Source organism: Halichoerus grypus, chromosome 2, assembly GCF_964656455.1.
Source record: "Halichoerus grypus chromosome 2, mHalGry1.hap1.1, whole genome shotgun sequence".
NCBI lineage: Eukaryota > Metazoa > Chordata > Mammalia > Carnivora > Phocidae > Halichoerus > Halichoerus grypus.
In genome coordinates, this window is record NC_135713.1 from 134286674 (window position 1) to 134300350 (window position 13677).

Genomic DNA, 13677 nt, shown 5'->3' on the forward strand with positions numbered 1-13677 from the left:
GTTGCAGCCTAGGAAGTAATTCTACTTTTGTTATTTACCAATGACGTATCTGAAAATTGAAAATACTAGCCTATACTCGCACCCTGGACCTGCTTACCCTCACATCCAATGGACTGTTCTCCATCCTCACTTTACAAAACCACTCAGCCACATCCAGCACTTTCCTTCCTGTAAAGCATCTACCATTCTGTCTTCCCACTTCCCACCCCTGCACTTCCTTCTCCCCCTCTCCCCCAGGATGCAGTGCTGAGAATTCTTTGCTCATGGAAATTCTAGGATTTTACCTTAAGTCCACCAACTTTCTTCACTCCACATTCTCTTCCTGGGTTAATGCTATTTAACTGCTATGCTTTTTTCATCCTTTGTGCTGAATGACCCTCTAGAGCTGTATTTCTAGCCCAGACCTCTATCCTGAGCTCCAAAATCAAACAGCCTCACCAATCACGAAAAACGCCAACAGGTGCCCAAATGCAATCTCCTCCTTGCTTCAGCTCTGAGTTGGCCAATAGCACCCGCATCCGGGGGAGTCACACTCCTGCCTCACGTCTGATCACCAGGTCCTAGAGATTCTTGTTGTCTTCCCTTCCCAGCTGCCTTAGTTCCAGCTCATATCCTCTCTCTCCTTTCTGGTCCTTCTGCTAGCAACCCTTAAATGATTAATACTCCAGGGTCATGTTTCTAAACGCAAAACTCATCATGTTACTTCCTTCCTCAAACCCAGTGTCTGGGGCTGAAGTCCATACTCCTTTCCAGCTCTTCAGGCTAGCGAGCTGGTCTCTCTCCACCTCTCTCTGTCAGGTGTTCCCTGCACAATCCCTCCTGCTACTGGAAACTCCAGTCTGCAGCCTGACCCCCTTCCACCCACTGCGCTGTTTCATGCTTCATAATCACTGCTCTTCTGATTTTCTTCTCCTATTAGAAGACTCATTCATTCATTATTTATTCATCACACACATACTGAATTCTTAACTATGTGATAGGCCCTGTGCTGGAGTACAGCAGTAGAAACTGACACTGTGCTAGTCTCAAGGAGTTTAGAGCCTAGCTGGGAAACAGACAGTAAACATCTAAGCTATGGGGACAGAGGACAGGTAGAGAATAAGCTTCCCATGAGGTAATATTTGAGTTCATGTGAATTTTGTTAGAAGATCCTCTCCTGATTCTTTGTAAACTAAAATGACTTAGAAGGGTCCCCCCGCCTTTTTTTCCTTTCTTTTTTTTTTTTGTTTTGGTGAATCTGGGAGTTTAAAATGCCTTTCCCTTGAGATGAGATTTTGTGCTGAACTTCCTTCTAGAATTCGCAATGCCAGCAAAAACCGAATCAGATGTCAAAAGTCAGCATTCCTAAGCAACCCCCAACCCCACACCACACATGACCCTAAGGCAGTGCAGAAATGCCCTCTTCCTCCTCAAGACTCCAGATAACATCAGGGCACCCTAGCCCTTCCCTACCTTGCCCCTCTGGCTGAGAATTCCTAAGGACAGGAGCAACAGCCCTTTACCTTTCAATTCCACACTTGACAACACGCAAGCCCACAGCCAATGTTTAGGGGTTCAAAAGGCAAAAATTCACTCTTTCAGGGTAAATTACCTTGTACATCCGAGCATAACTTTGTATAAACTTCTTGAATAACAATTATCTATGAAAACTTTAAAAGGCCCAGAAGTACCACTTCTAGTTAAGGTTCTACAAAAATCCTAGTGGGAGGCATAAAAAAAAAAAAGCCATGTACACGGATGTCTCATTTCAACATCTGACACAGTTGCTAAAAATTAGAAGCAAATGTCAGTGGCCATCAACAAGAGATCTGGGTAAACAAATGATGGCGTGTTCCTTAGGAGGAAGATCCCCTTGCCAGTAGCTAGGAGACAGACCTATCCATATCAGTACAGAAAGATATTCATGTTGTAGGATGACAGTTATAGTCAAATCTTACAATTTATTCTAAGAAAAAAACATATGCTTTCATGGCATACAGAAAAGTCTCTAAGAAAGCACCCCCACGTTTTATGTCTCGAGGGCATGGGACTAGAAGCAAGGAAGAACCACACTTCTTTACTATAAACCTCCAATCACTGAATTCATTTGAATGCAATATTCCTTAAATATTCTTAAGTAAAAAAAATGCTTTTTACTCTGAAGTATACATTATTTCAGGAAACTGAGATTATGTTTTTAAATTCTGAGGGTTTTTTAAAAGATGAAATGTTATTCACTGCTAAATTTCCAGGACCTAGAATAGAGACACCAAGCAGGCACTCAGTTAATATTTCCTAAATTAATAACTGCTGTGCAATTATAGCAAACTATAGAAATGATCCTGGAAAGTATAGTCTTCTGTGCAATTATGAAACAGCTGCTCAGAGGGAAAGAAGTATCCAATAGCTGCTTCATTGACTCACATAGGAAAAAAATCACTTGCAGAGGTATCTTAACAATATGGTTATCAATCTAAATGAGTTAGGATTTTTTTTAAAAAGTAAGCTTTTAAAAAGCACACAAACTCTCATCATATAAGCAATCTCCAAACTGCCACGTTTGCCAAGAAAAGAGCTCCTTCCAAATCAATTTAAGTCACAACCTGGCACATGCCTGGTCGTAATACGAATAATCAAAAGATATTGGAAAACAGGGACGCCTGGGTGGCTCAGTTGGTTGGGTGACTGCCTTCGGCTCAGGTCATGATCCTGGAGTCCTGGGATCGAGTCCCGCATCAGGCTCCCTGCTCAGCCGGGAGTCTGCTTCTCCCTCTGACCCTCCCCCCTCTCATGTGCTCTCTCTCTCTCATTCTCTCTCTCAAATAAATAAATAAAATCTTAAAAAAAAAAAAAGATATTGGAAAACAGTGTGGGAAAACACAGATCCTGTAAGAGAAGAAAATCAGTAACGGCCAAAAAGCCATTAATTTTGATCTACTTCAAATTTTGATCTACTTCAAATTCCTTATTTGGGGAGGTAAGTAACTTTTAGTTTGGACTACTGAGACCACCTTCATCTAAACACATCAAAAGACCAAACAAGCAGGCTATAATCTTCAGATCCTAAAGAATGCCCCAAAGACGGCAGCGCTCCATGACTGCCGATGGGGTGGGTGGGGGGGTGGGGGGGTGGGGGTGTGTGTGTCTGTGTGTGTGTGTGTGTGTGTGTTACCTTGACTAATGAAAGACAAGCAAGGTTTCAAGGCTTTAAGGAAAAGGCCTTGCACAGGTTCAAATTTAAGTTCCATTTCTCCTTCCTTCTTTTTTTTAAGGAAGATGCAGAATATTTAACCAAATATTAATTCATTGGTAAGGCTTATTTATATAAATAATGGCCAAACAGAGCTCAGATGCCCCCCCCCCCACCTTCCCCGCAGTTTCCTCCCCAAGGGAAGGCACTCAGTACTTCTTTTGGGACACTTGAACACTTGAACCCAGAGGTCTACTTAATCCTAAAACCCCACATACTCCCTGGATTTTTTTTTTTTCAATCACTACTCTTAATTCAAAAAAACTCCCTTGAGAGGGAGACTTAATCCTCCCTATGAAAACACAGTAGGTTCCAAATAGCTTGTCACCAAAACCCAAGGATATTTAGAGAAGAGAAAGGTTAAAATACTCTGCCAAATTACTGTAACTGGTGTTTAGCAAGTGAGTGAGTTAGAAATGAATAATGTCTCAGTCCTTTCAGACTGCCCTCTGCAATCTCCTCTGCTACCTGCTCTTTAACAACTGGATGTAAATTCTTCCGCGGTCGAGCCAGCGTGAGGCATTTCTCCCTCGGGCAATGACCGTCTAGATGAAGGTGTCTAAGTTCGTTGGGAAATCCACCACCTACAGTTTACTTACTAAACTCGTCCAAAGGTCCCAGGCCCTGGTCTTCACCCCCCCGACCCACTCTGCCACTCTCGAGATCAGGGGCCCTGTTGCTCAGTTCTCAGGGATCAGACTTAGGGATGGAACAGGTGCGCAGTAAGTACCTGATTATGCCATTTCGTGGCCCACCAGAACTAGGGGGAAAAAAAATAACTTTGGAAGCCATCTAAAAGCAACGCCTGTGTTCACTCTGGCTAATAACGAGCTACAAATGACGATTTTTTTTTTTTAATTAGCATGCTTTCCATCTGAATGAATCCCACAGAACTTGGAAGCCAACATCGACGCGCCGCGCAGCCGCTCGGGTCTGGGCAGAGGGGGCAGCTGTGCCAGACGCGAACGCAGCCCACCCCGGGCTGCAGAGGGCGGGCGGCGGGGAGAATGGCGAGCGCCGCGAGCGAGGGCTTGACTCCCGCCGCTCCTGCCCCGAGGCCGGGAGCGGGGCCGGGAGGGGGAAGGGAGCGAACCGGAGGAGCCCCGGGCGCCCGCGGCCGCCGAGCCCGGGAGGGGGTGGGGGGGCGTCTCCCTGACAACCGCGCCGGGGCGCAGCCCAGCCTCAGGCCCCGGGAGGGGGGGAAGGGAGGGCAGCCGGGGGGACCCCCCGCGCAGGGCCGGCGACGGCCGGGGGCACCTCCGCCGCTCAGCAGCCGCGGTCCCGCCTCGGGGGCCCCGTCCGGCCGCGGCCCGCGCCTACCGTGTATCCCCGCTCCAGGTCGCTCTCCTCGTAGCGAAAGGACGGGATGTAGACCTCCATGGCCGCGCCAGCCGGCCGGCGGAGGGCGAGCGGGGGGCGGGCTCGCGGCCGCAGCTCCGCCCCTGGCCGAGCGCCCCGCCTCCCTGCCCTGCGCCCCCGGGACCCAGACGCTGCGCCGCGGGGCCCCGGAGCCGCCGCCGCCCCCGCCGCGCGCCGCGTTCCCGGGGGCTCGGGGCGGGAGCCGGGGGCCCGGGGCCGGGCGGCGGAGGGCGCGGAGCTCCGGGCGCCTGGGTCCGGGCCCACAGGGCGGCGGAGCGGAGCTGGGCCCGGAGGAGGCGGGGCCTGAAAACCTGTGAGTCTGCAGAAAAGGGGTGTGCGCGCCTCCGCGCCAGGCGCCGGGGACCGGGCCGCACCCGGGCGCTCCCTGCCCTTCGGGCGCCGGCGGGCGCTGCGTTTGCGTTTCGCCAGACGCTACCCTGAGCGATTGCAGGACGGCGGGGAACTGAAAAGCAGGGGAGCTCCTTGGTGCTGTTCCCGATGTTTGCATTTTCGTCTTAACTCTCGGCTGGCATTCACAGCAGTGAACCCTCCAACTTTTACCAAGACTTTTCTATTTCCCCTTGAGTCCAAGGTCAATGTCTCGTTCTCAGCAGACAAAGCTGGGAATGGTATTATCTTATAGAACCCGAACGTCAGCGGGTCACGGAGACACACTCTGGCTTCTTGCTCCAGTTTTAAAATGAGTAGCTGTTTGCGTGTTTTAACTGTAAGAGAAAACAGAACACAAACACACACGCACACACACGAAAAAGAAAAAAAGAGAGAAAAGAAAGGTGAGGGCCGCAATCTGCCTGTCGGGCCAGGACCAAATAACCTGAAAGTACCTAAAGGATGAAGTGATCCACTTGAGGAAACTTGATTATCAGGTTACCTTTGTAAACTCCGAGTTTCTTCCTTAGGTCAGAGCATGGAGCAGAATAGAAACTTGGAGGTGACTTGTTTCACTTGGAGTGACTGGTCACTGAAAAGTGACCTCGGGCAGCGAGCTTTGGGGCTGCAGGCGCAAAGGCTTCTACATCAGTGTGCTCTTGAGGCCAGGGGGCATTGCAACTTGGTAAACTCTAAAGGTGATGCTGAGCCCCTAAGTCATGGAGAAGAGGAAGAATCAAGCCCTTTACTTTAAGAACTTGCCTGATGGGGACCTGCAGAGCCTCTGAAGACCATCCTCCTCGCCCACACACTTGCAACTCCAGGGTCTGCCACTCAGAACTCCGTGCCTCGGCAGAAAGCTGTGCCCTGTGACCAGACCACCCTTCCTCTTCTGCTGGTCAGCACCATCTCACGTTAGGAAACAGCTCTATGGACACCATGCTGTCTGAGTTCAGAGCCTGGCTTGTGGTTCTCTTAAGCCTCTGGTGACTATCACAACGTACTGTGTGATTTATTTATCTGCCTCACCCAGTAGGTGTTAGGGTGTGTAGCTTAAAAAAAATTTTTTTTATCCCCTGCTTGGCCTGTTGCCTGGCACATTTTTCTTGAAAGCTTTATAGAAGCATTTATTTATTTTTTTTTAAAAGATTTTATTTATTTATTTGACAGAGAGATAGCGAGAGCAGGAACACAAGCAGGGGGAGTGGGAGAGGGAGAAGCAGGCTCCCTACGGAGCAGGGAGCCCAATGCGGGACTCGATCCCAGGACCCCGGGATCATGACCTGAGCCAAAGGCAGATGCTTAAGGACTGAGCCACCCAGGCGCCCTTATAGAAGCATTTAAATATTCAATCTTTACGAGTAGAATGCAGCAGCTACTATAGCAGATAGTTACATACCATGTCTCAGTACTAAGCTTTCTAATAACCCCATGAGGAAGTGTTATGTGCAGCAGGACTTTAAAGGAGTGTTTCTGGATATTGTTTTTAAAATAATAATGGTGAGGCTCCTGGCTGGCTCAGTCAGAAGAGCATACACCTCTTGATCTCCGTGTCATCAGTTTGAGCCTCACACTGGGTGTAGAGATTACTAAAAAAAAAATTAATAAAAAAAAATTGTGAGTCTTAAAGTTTAAAAAATAAATAAATAAAACAAAATAATAATGGCTGCTGATGGCAGAAGACCAAAACAATTTCCAGATTGGTTGAAACAACTTGTTTAAGTCTCAGTGGGTAGGAGTGTCTGGCTGGCGCAGTCCGTAGAGCATGTGACTCTTGACCTCGGCCTCCGGGTTCGAGCCCCACGTTGGTACAGAGATTACTTAAAATAAAATTTTTTTAAAAAAAGTCTCAGTGGGTAATGTAACCCAGGACTATGTAATCATAAAGTCCTCGCGCTAGAGACTGCTGATCTAGCTTTTAAAATGCTTTCTATACCTTCCTTTCCCCAAAGCTTGCTAGTAGCCTGGCATATACCTTTTTGCCTGGCATGGCTCACCTATTTACCTGTTGAACTTAAAAGGCAGAAATGTGTGGATCCATGAAAATCTGACAGATGGTCTGGGTGGCTCAGATGGTTAAGTGTCTGCCTTCGGCTCAGGTCATGATCCCAGGGTCCTGGGATCGAGTCCCGCATCAAGTTCCCTGCTCAGCGGGGAGCCTGCTTCTCCCTCTGCCTCTCTCTCTCTGTCTCTTATGAATAAATAAGTAAAATCTTAAAAAAAAAAAATCTGACAGATGGTCCAAGTGAAACCTATTTGTTGTATTCTACTAATTTTTGGAGTCTACTAATATTAATATTAATTACATTATTATATAATATATAATTATATAATATTATAATATATATTATATAACATAATTATAATATAACTAGTATACTATAATATATATTATTTATAATATACATTATATAATATGTAATTATATAATATATAACTAAATGCATTAATATGAATATTAATAACAACATTATTTGTTGTATTCTACTAATAACAGTGTATAATTTAATTTTGCCTTGCTGAAAATCTACGTATCTCTCAATATGTGGGTGTGTTCTGGAGGGTTTAGCAGCTCAGCCATAAGTGGGATTGTTATTTCAATGATTACAGAGGTGTAATTGAGGCTCAGAGGAAATAAATTAACTATGAAATTACTAGCTAATAGTTAGAAGGGCTAAATTTCTAACCAAGTTCTGTGAGTAACCCCTAAGAAGGGGAGAAAAGAATAGTTATACAGAGAACATGGAAAATATATTATTGTGTTGTTCCTACATAACTTTTAGACTAAATCTGCAATCTGTGACAAGCCAGCTAGATTTCTGCTCAGAAATTAATAAAAATACATGGTGAATACATATGTAAGACATTGAACAGTTAGAAGCAAAGAATTTACATAAGCAAAATAATAAAATTCTGCTAAAATCTGGGTATAAAATCCTTATACTAAAAATGCCACATTTACCTAGTATTGGCTAGAAACATATTTCAGCAAATTTAATGATGAATGGTTTTAAATACCAACTCATATTGATTTTCAACCCTGAGATCAAAAGTTGCATGCTCTACAACTGAGCCAGCCAGGTGCCCCTATATTAGAAGTTTAGAGCGAAATCTGTCAGGAATGTATATTACATATTCAACATTTTATAAGACTAATACATCATGACCAAATAAGATTTAACCCAGGAACATAAAGATGGTTAAACATTAGGAAATCTGTTCATGTATTTCTCAACATTGTCCTATTAGAAAAGAAAAATAAATAAATGAATATGTCAGTGAATTCTAAAAAAACATTGGTAAATCAATATACCTCTTCCTAGTAATTCTTAGCAGGCTAGGGATAGCAAGAAACATTTTTAAGTTAATAAAGTTTAGCTACAATAATCCCACAGCAAATATCCCACTCAGCGTCATATGAGGGAGCGTCCTAACAGTGCCAATAATTTTATTACAACTATTTTTTTTTAAGATTTTACTTATTTATTTACTAGAGAGAGAGAGAGATTGAGCATGAGCAGGGGGCAGGGGCAGAGGGAAAGAGAATCTCAAGCAGACTCTGCGCTAAGCCCAATGCGGGGCTCCATCTCACCACCCTGAGATCATAACCTGAGCCAAAATCAAGAGTCTGATGCTTAGCCAACTGAGCCATCCCTTTATCACAACTATTCTTTCAAATTTTGCTGGAGGCCCTCACCTGTGAAATAGGACAAGCAAAAGACCTAAGAGGTACAGATATTGGGTAGGAAGACAGAAAACTAAGGCTGTTTGTAGATGAAATGATCTACATAGAACTGAGTCAACTAAAAAATGATTAGAATTAATAAAAGAGTTTTGTAAGGTGCCGTATACTAAATCAATGTATACTACTTGAAAGATTTCCTATAAAATAGCTTTCTTACACACCAACATTAATCAGTTAAAAAATAACATAGGGAAAACCAAAAGATTTCATTAATAACAGTATTTAAAACTGATGTCTAAGGATAAACTTTACAACAAACATTCAAGACCTTTTGAAGAAACCTAAAAAACTTTATTAAAGGGGGGCGCCTGGGTGGCTCAGTTGTTAAGCGTCTGCCTTCGGCTCAGGTCAGGATCCCAGGGCCCCGGGATCGAGCCCCGCATTGGGCTCCCTGCTCGGCGGGAAGCCTGCTTCTCCCTCTCCCGCTCCCCCTGCTTGTGTTCCTGCTCTCGCTATCTCTCTGTCAAATAAATAAATTTAAAAAAAAAAAACTTTATTAAAGGATGTAAAAGAAGATCTGAAAATAGTTATATCATGTTCCTGAATGGGAAGAATCAATTTTTTATTTTAAAGATACGAGTTTTCACCAACATGACTTATTAAGTTAATACAATTAAAACCCCAACAAGTTAAGAAAGTGACAAGCAGATTCTAAAATTCATTTAAAGAATGAATAGGGCAAGTTTGAACAAGAAGAAAAATGATTGAGGGGATAAGTTAATTTATACGACATCAAAACATATAGAGCCATAGTACAGATCTTCCTTGGCTTATGATGGGGTTATGTCTTGATAAACCCATTGTAAGCTTAAAATAGCATCAAGTCAAAAATGCATTTAATAAACCTAACCTACTGGGGGCGCCTGGGTGGCTCAGTTGGTTAAGCGACTGCCTTCGGCTCAGGTCATGATCCTGGAGTCCCTGGATCGAGTCCCATATCGGGCTCCCTGCTCAGCAGGAGGTCTGCTTCTCCCTCTGCCCTCTTCCCTCTCATGCTCTCTGTCTCTCATTCTCTCTCTCTCAAATAAATAAATAAAATCTTAAAAAAAAAAAAAAATAAACCTAACCTACTGAACATCGTGGCTTAGCCTAGCCAACCTCAGACATGCTCAGAACACTTCTCTTAGTCTCCATTTGGGCAAAATCATCAAACACAAAGCCTATTTTTTAATCAAGTGTTGAATATCTAATGTAATTTATTGAATACTGAATGTAAAAAAAAAAAAAAAAGATTGTTGTAAGTATATCAGTTGTTTACCCTTGTGATTGCCTGCAGCTGCCCGGTATCACCCAACAGTATTGGACTGCACATCCCTAGCCTGAGAGAAGATGCAAATTCAAAATTTGAAGAATAGTTTCTACGAATTCGTATTGCTTTCGCACCATCATAAGGTCAAAAAATCTTGAGTTAAACCATGGTAAGTCAGGAACAGTCTGTAATGAAATCAGTGTGATCCTGGAACAGAATGAGACAAATGATCAAGGGAACCAAGTAGTCCAGAAACATAACCCTGAATATATGGTGACATAATATGGAACAACAGTGTTATTTCAAACTTATGGGGGTTAGAAAAAAAAAAGTATTCAATATATGGTGTTTACATAGTTTTCATAAATGTTTAAATTGTAAAATTTTATTATATGTTAAAAATAAATGGTGTTTAAATAAAATATATAATATATAGTTTATGGATAACTGGCTATCCATTTGAAAGAAAAATAAAATAGGTTTTAAAAATGAATTCCATATATAGTAAAAATCTCTATGAAGAACCAAAGCTATAAAACCTTAATGTGGACAAAGTCTTCTTATTACAATATACAAAATGTCAAAGGCATTAATGGAAAGATATTTTAGACTATATAAGGATTTAAAATTACACTTGACCCTCGAATAGAAGTGGGGTTAGGGGCACTGACCCCCCCTTGCAGTTGAAAATCCATGCATAACTTTTGACTCCCCCATAACTTAACTACTAATAGCTTACTATTACCAGAAGCCTTACCCAGAACACAAACCTTCAGTTAACACACACTTTGTATGTTAGATGTATTATATACTGTATTCCTACAATAAAGTAAATTACAGAAAAGAAAACGTCGTTAAAATCATAAAAGAAAATATACGTACAGTACTATACTGTATTTATAAAAAAAAATCCACATATAAGTGGACCTGCACAGTTCAAACCCATGTTGTTCGAAGGTCAACTGCAATGTAAACCAAAGACCACAAAGTTTAAAAAACATTTAATAAAATGAGAAAGATATTTCAACATGTATAACAAAGGATTAACGTGTATTTTATGTTAAGAATACATAATTTTTTTAATGGCAGAATAGGAAATGGACACAGTTTGAATAGGCATTTCGCAGAAGATTGCAAATGGACCCAAAAGTCTGCATTAATTATCTATGAACGCATAACAAATTACCCCCAAATTTAGCTGCTTTAATTAAAGCGATAAATACTTATTCTCTCCCACAGTTTCTGTGGGTCAGGAATCTCGGAGCTGCTTAGGCTACTGTCAAAACGTCCACCAAGGCTCAGTCATCTTCAGACTCTACTTCCTGGGCCACAAGTTGGTTCACTCACATGCCTCGCAAGTTAATGTTGGTTGTTGGTGGGAGACCTCTGCTCCTGACCACTTGGACCTCCCTATCAGCCCCTCTAAATGTCCTGAAGACATGGAGGCTGGCTTCCCCCAAGGCAAGAAATCCACAAGAGCTCAGGGCAGAGGTCACCATGATTTTCTATCGCTTACCCTCAGAAGTCATACTCCATCGTTTCTGTAATATGCTACTGGTTACCCAGGTTGGCTTTATTCCATGTGGGAGGGGACTACACAATGGCTTAAGTCTCAGGAGGCAGGAATTAAATGGAGCTACTGTGGAGGCTAGCTACCCCGTAACTGAGAAGAGATGCTCAAATCCAGTGGTAATCAAGACAATGCAAATTAAATAATGAGATATCAGTTTGCAACTTTTAGATTGGCAAAAATTTCAAAGGTTATTCCAGGTTTGGCAAGGATGTGGGGAAATAAGTACTATTGGTAAGTCTGTAAACTGGGACAGTCTCTGAATGACAAGCTGACAGGAGCTATTACAGTTCTAAAGGCACATAGTCAGTCTAGAAACCTCACTTCTGTGTTAACTAACTAGAATCTAAATAAAAACTTAAAAAAAGAATTAAAAAATAAAATAAAGCATTATTTTAGTATTTATTTAAAGATTTTATTTATTTATATTTAGAGACAGAGAGAGAGTGCGCATTAGCCAGCGGAGGGGCAGACAGAGAAGGAGAATCTCAAGCAGACTCCCTGCTGACGTGGGGCTCCATCTCACGACCCTGAGATCATGACCTGAGCCGAAACCGAGTCGGACGTTTAACCGAGTCACTCAGGCGCCCAGCATTATTTTAGCATTTAACAACAACAACAACAAATTAAAAAAAAAAAAAAAGAAAGAAAGAAAAGAAAAGAAATAAAGAAGAAATTTCACTTCTGAAAATAGTTCTCTATGTGCACGGCAGGAAAGGTATGTACAAGAATTTGATGGTAAAAAATTGGAAACAAATTCTATCATATTATGGATTAAAAAATATGTTAGTGTATCTACACCATGAATACAATGTTGCTGTTAAAAAACCCCATGTAGAGATTGTTGAGTTAGGATAGCAAACTGAACATCCATAACTAATTTCACTTCTTCCTCCAGCCCCAATAAAAGACAAGGAGCTTTTCCTTTTTTTCAAACCCATAAAAGTAGGGAAAACAGGAGAGAGGGAACAGCAACAAGATTTTTGTAAGCTAGAAAGCAGATGGATGAGAAGTAACTGTTTTAGCAAACAAGAAAAAGCCAAATTTAAATGGGAAAGCTGAAAACCAACCTCATTTACACAGCACAAGTCAAAAGGCTCATCAACAGGGAACAGGGAACAGCAGGTACCTCTAGAATGGGAGGTAGCTGGCGAAAATAAGGAAGATGGAGTGAAAGCGGAGAATCAGGAAAATCCCTTCATCCCCTCCCCCCACCCCCACACCGTTCTGGAGGGTATGTCCTCAAGAGAGGGTAAAAGAGAGTCTTTGCACTGGAAGTTGATAGCCTGGCTGAGGGCATGAAAACTTTTACCAAAAAATAGCTAAGGTCTGGGGTTTGGTGACGATATACATGACGAATGATGAATGTTGAAAACCTACAGAGGCTTGCAGCTATACATTTACCTTCCAGGCAAGACACAGGAAAAGTAGTCTCTGGGAAATCTGAGCAGCCCAAGAGGAAAAATCTGGAGGCACCCCCATTAGAAGTTCCCTACAAACCGTCCAATGATAACACTCTTCAGTGACACTCAAATTTCACAGGTCCCATGACTATGCTCAGGGCATCTAATCAGCTTTCAATTCCCACTGCTAAACAGGAAGAGTTATCCCAAAATTAATAGATGTCCGAGGAAACCATCTAACATGGAAGAGAGACCAAAATAGGAAAATAATTTTGAGGAAACAGAAACAGGTAAGAAAATAATTTTAAAAGTAAACTGTCACTAATATCCTCAGAGAGATACAGGACTTAAAAATAGGAATGGCCCAGAAAACAAAAAAGTACATTCAGAGAATAGGAACAAAATGACAGGGACAGAATATAAGAAAAACAATGGCCCTAGTCCAGGACATCCAATATCCACGTGATAGGTCTTCCAGAAGAAGAAGACGAATACAGAAGGGAAGACATCATGAGCAAAACAACTCAAGCAAATTTCCAGAACTGAATGTCATGTTTCCAGATTGAAAGCACCCACACTGGATGAAAACAGACATACACAACAGCAAATCTCTGTAAGATTTCAGAACACTGGCGATAAAAGAAGATCCTACAGACACCAGGGGGTGGGCAGGGTGGGAGTGGGAAACAGCTTATACACAAAAGATCAGAAAACAGAATGGCTTTAGAATTC

The 13677-nt window shown here is 42.5% G+C and overlaps 1 protein-coding gene and 1 long non-coding RNA gene across 4 annotated transcripts in view; one reads left to right on the forward strand and one right to left on the reverse strand.

Annotated features, from left to right (window-relative positions):
- The window catches only part of SNX24 (sorting nexin 24), a 153149-nt gene extending 148416 nt beyond the window's left edge, over positions 1 to 4733 (reverse strand). Inside the window, exon 1 of one of the 3 annotated variants that reach the window (XR_013445857.1) lies at positions 4550 to 4733. Coding sequence is in view for 2 of the 3 variants with exons in the window: in XM_078067589.1 (XP_077923715.1) it covers positions 4550 to 4609 (60 nt within the window). In the remaining variant the exon portion in view is untranslated. The remainder of the gene's footprint in view (positions 1 to 4549) is intronic. The other 2 variants (XM_078067589.1, XM_078067587.1) reach the window with 2 other exon arrangements.
- Positions 4734 to 4847: 114 nt separating this feature from the next.
- On the forward strand, positions 4848 to 10991 carry LOC144381150 (uncharacterized). The gene is made up of 2 exons (XR_013445858.1): positions 4848 to 5964; positions 10000 to 10991. It is a non-coding gene; the product is annotated as an uncharacterized LOC144381150 (long non-coding RNA).
- The last annotated feature ends 2686 nt before the right edge of the window (positions 10992 to 13677 follow it).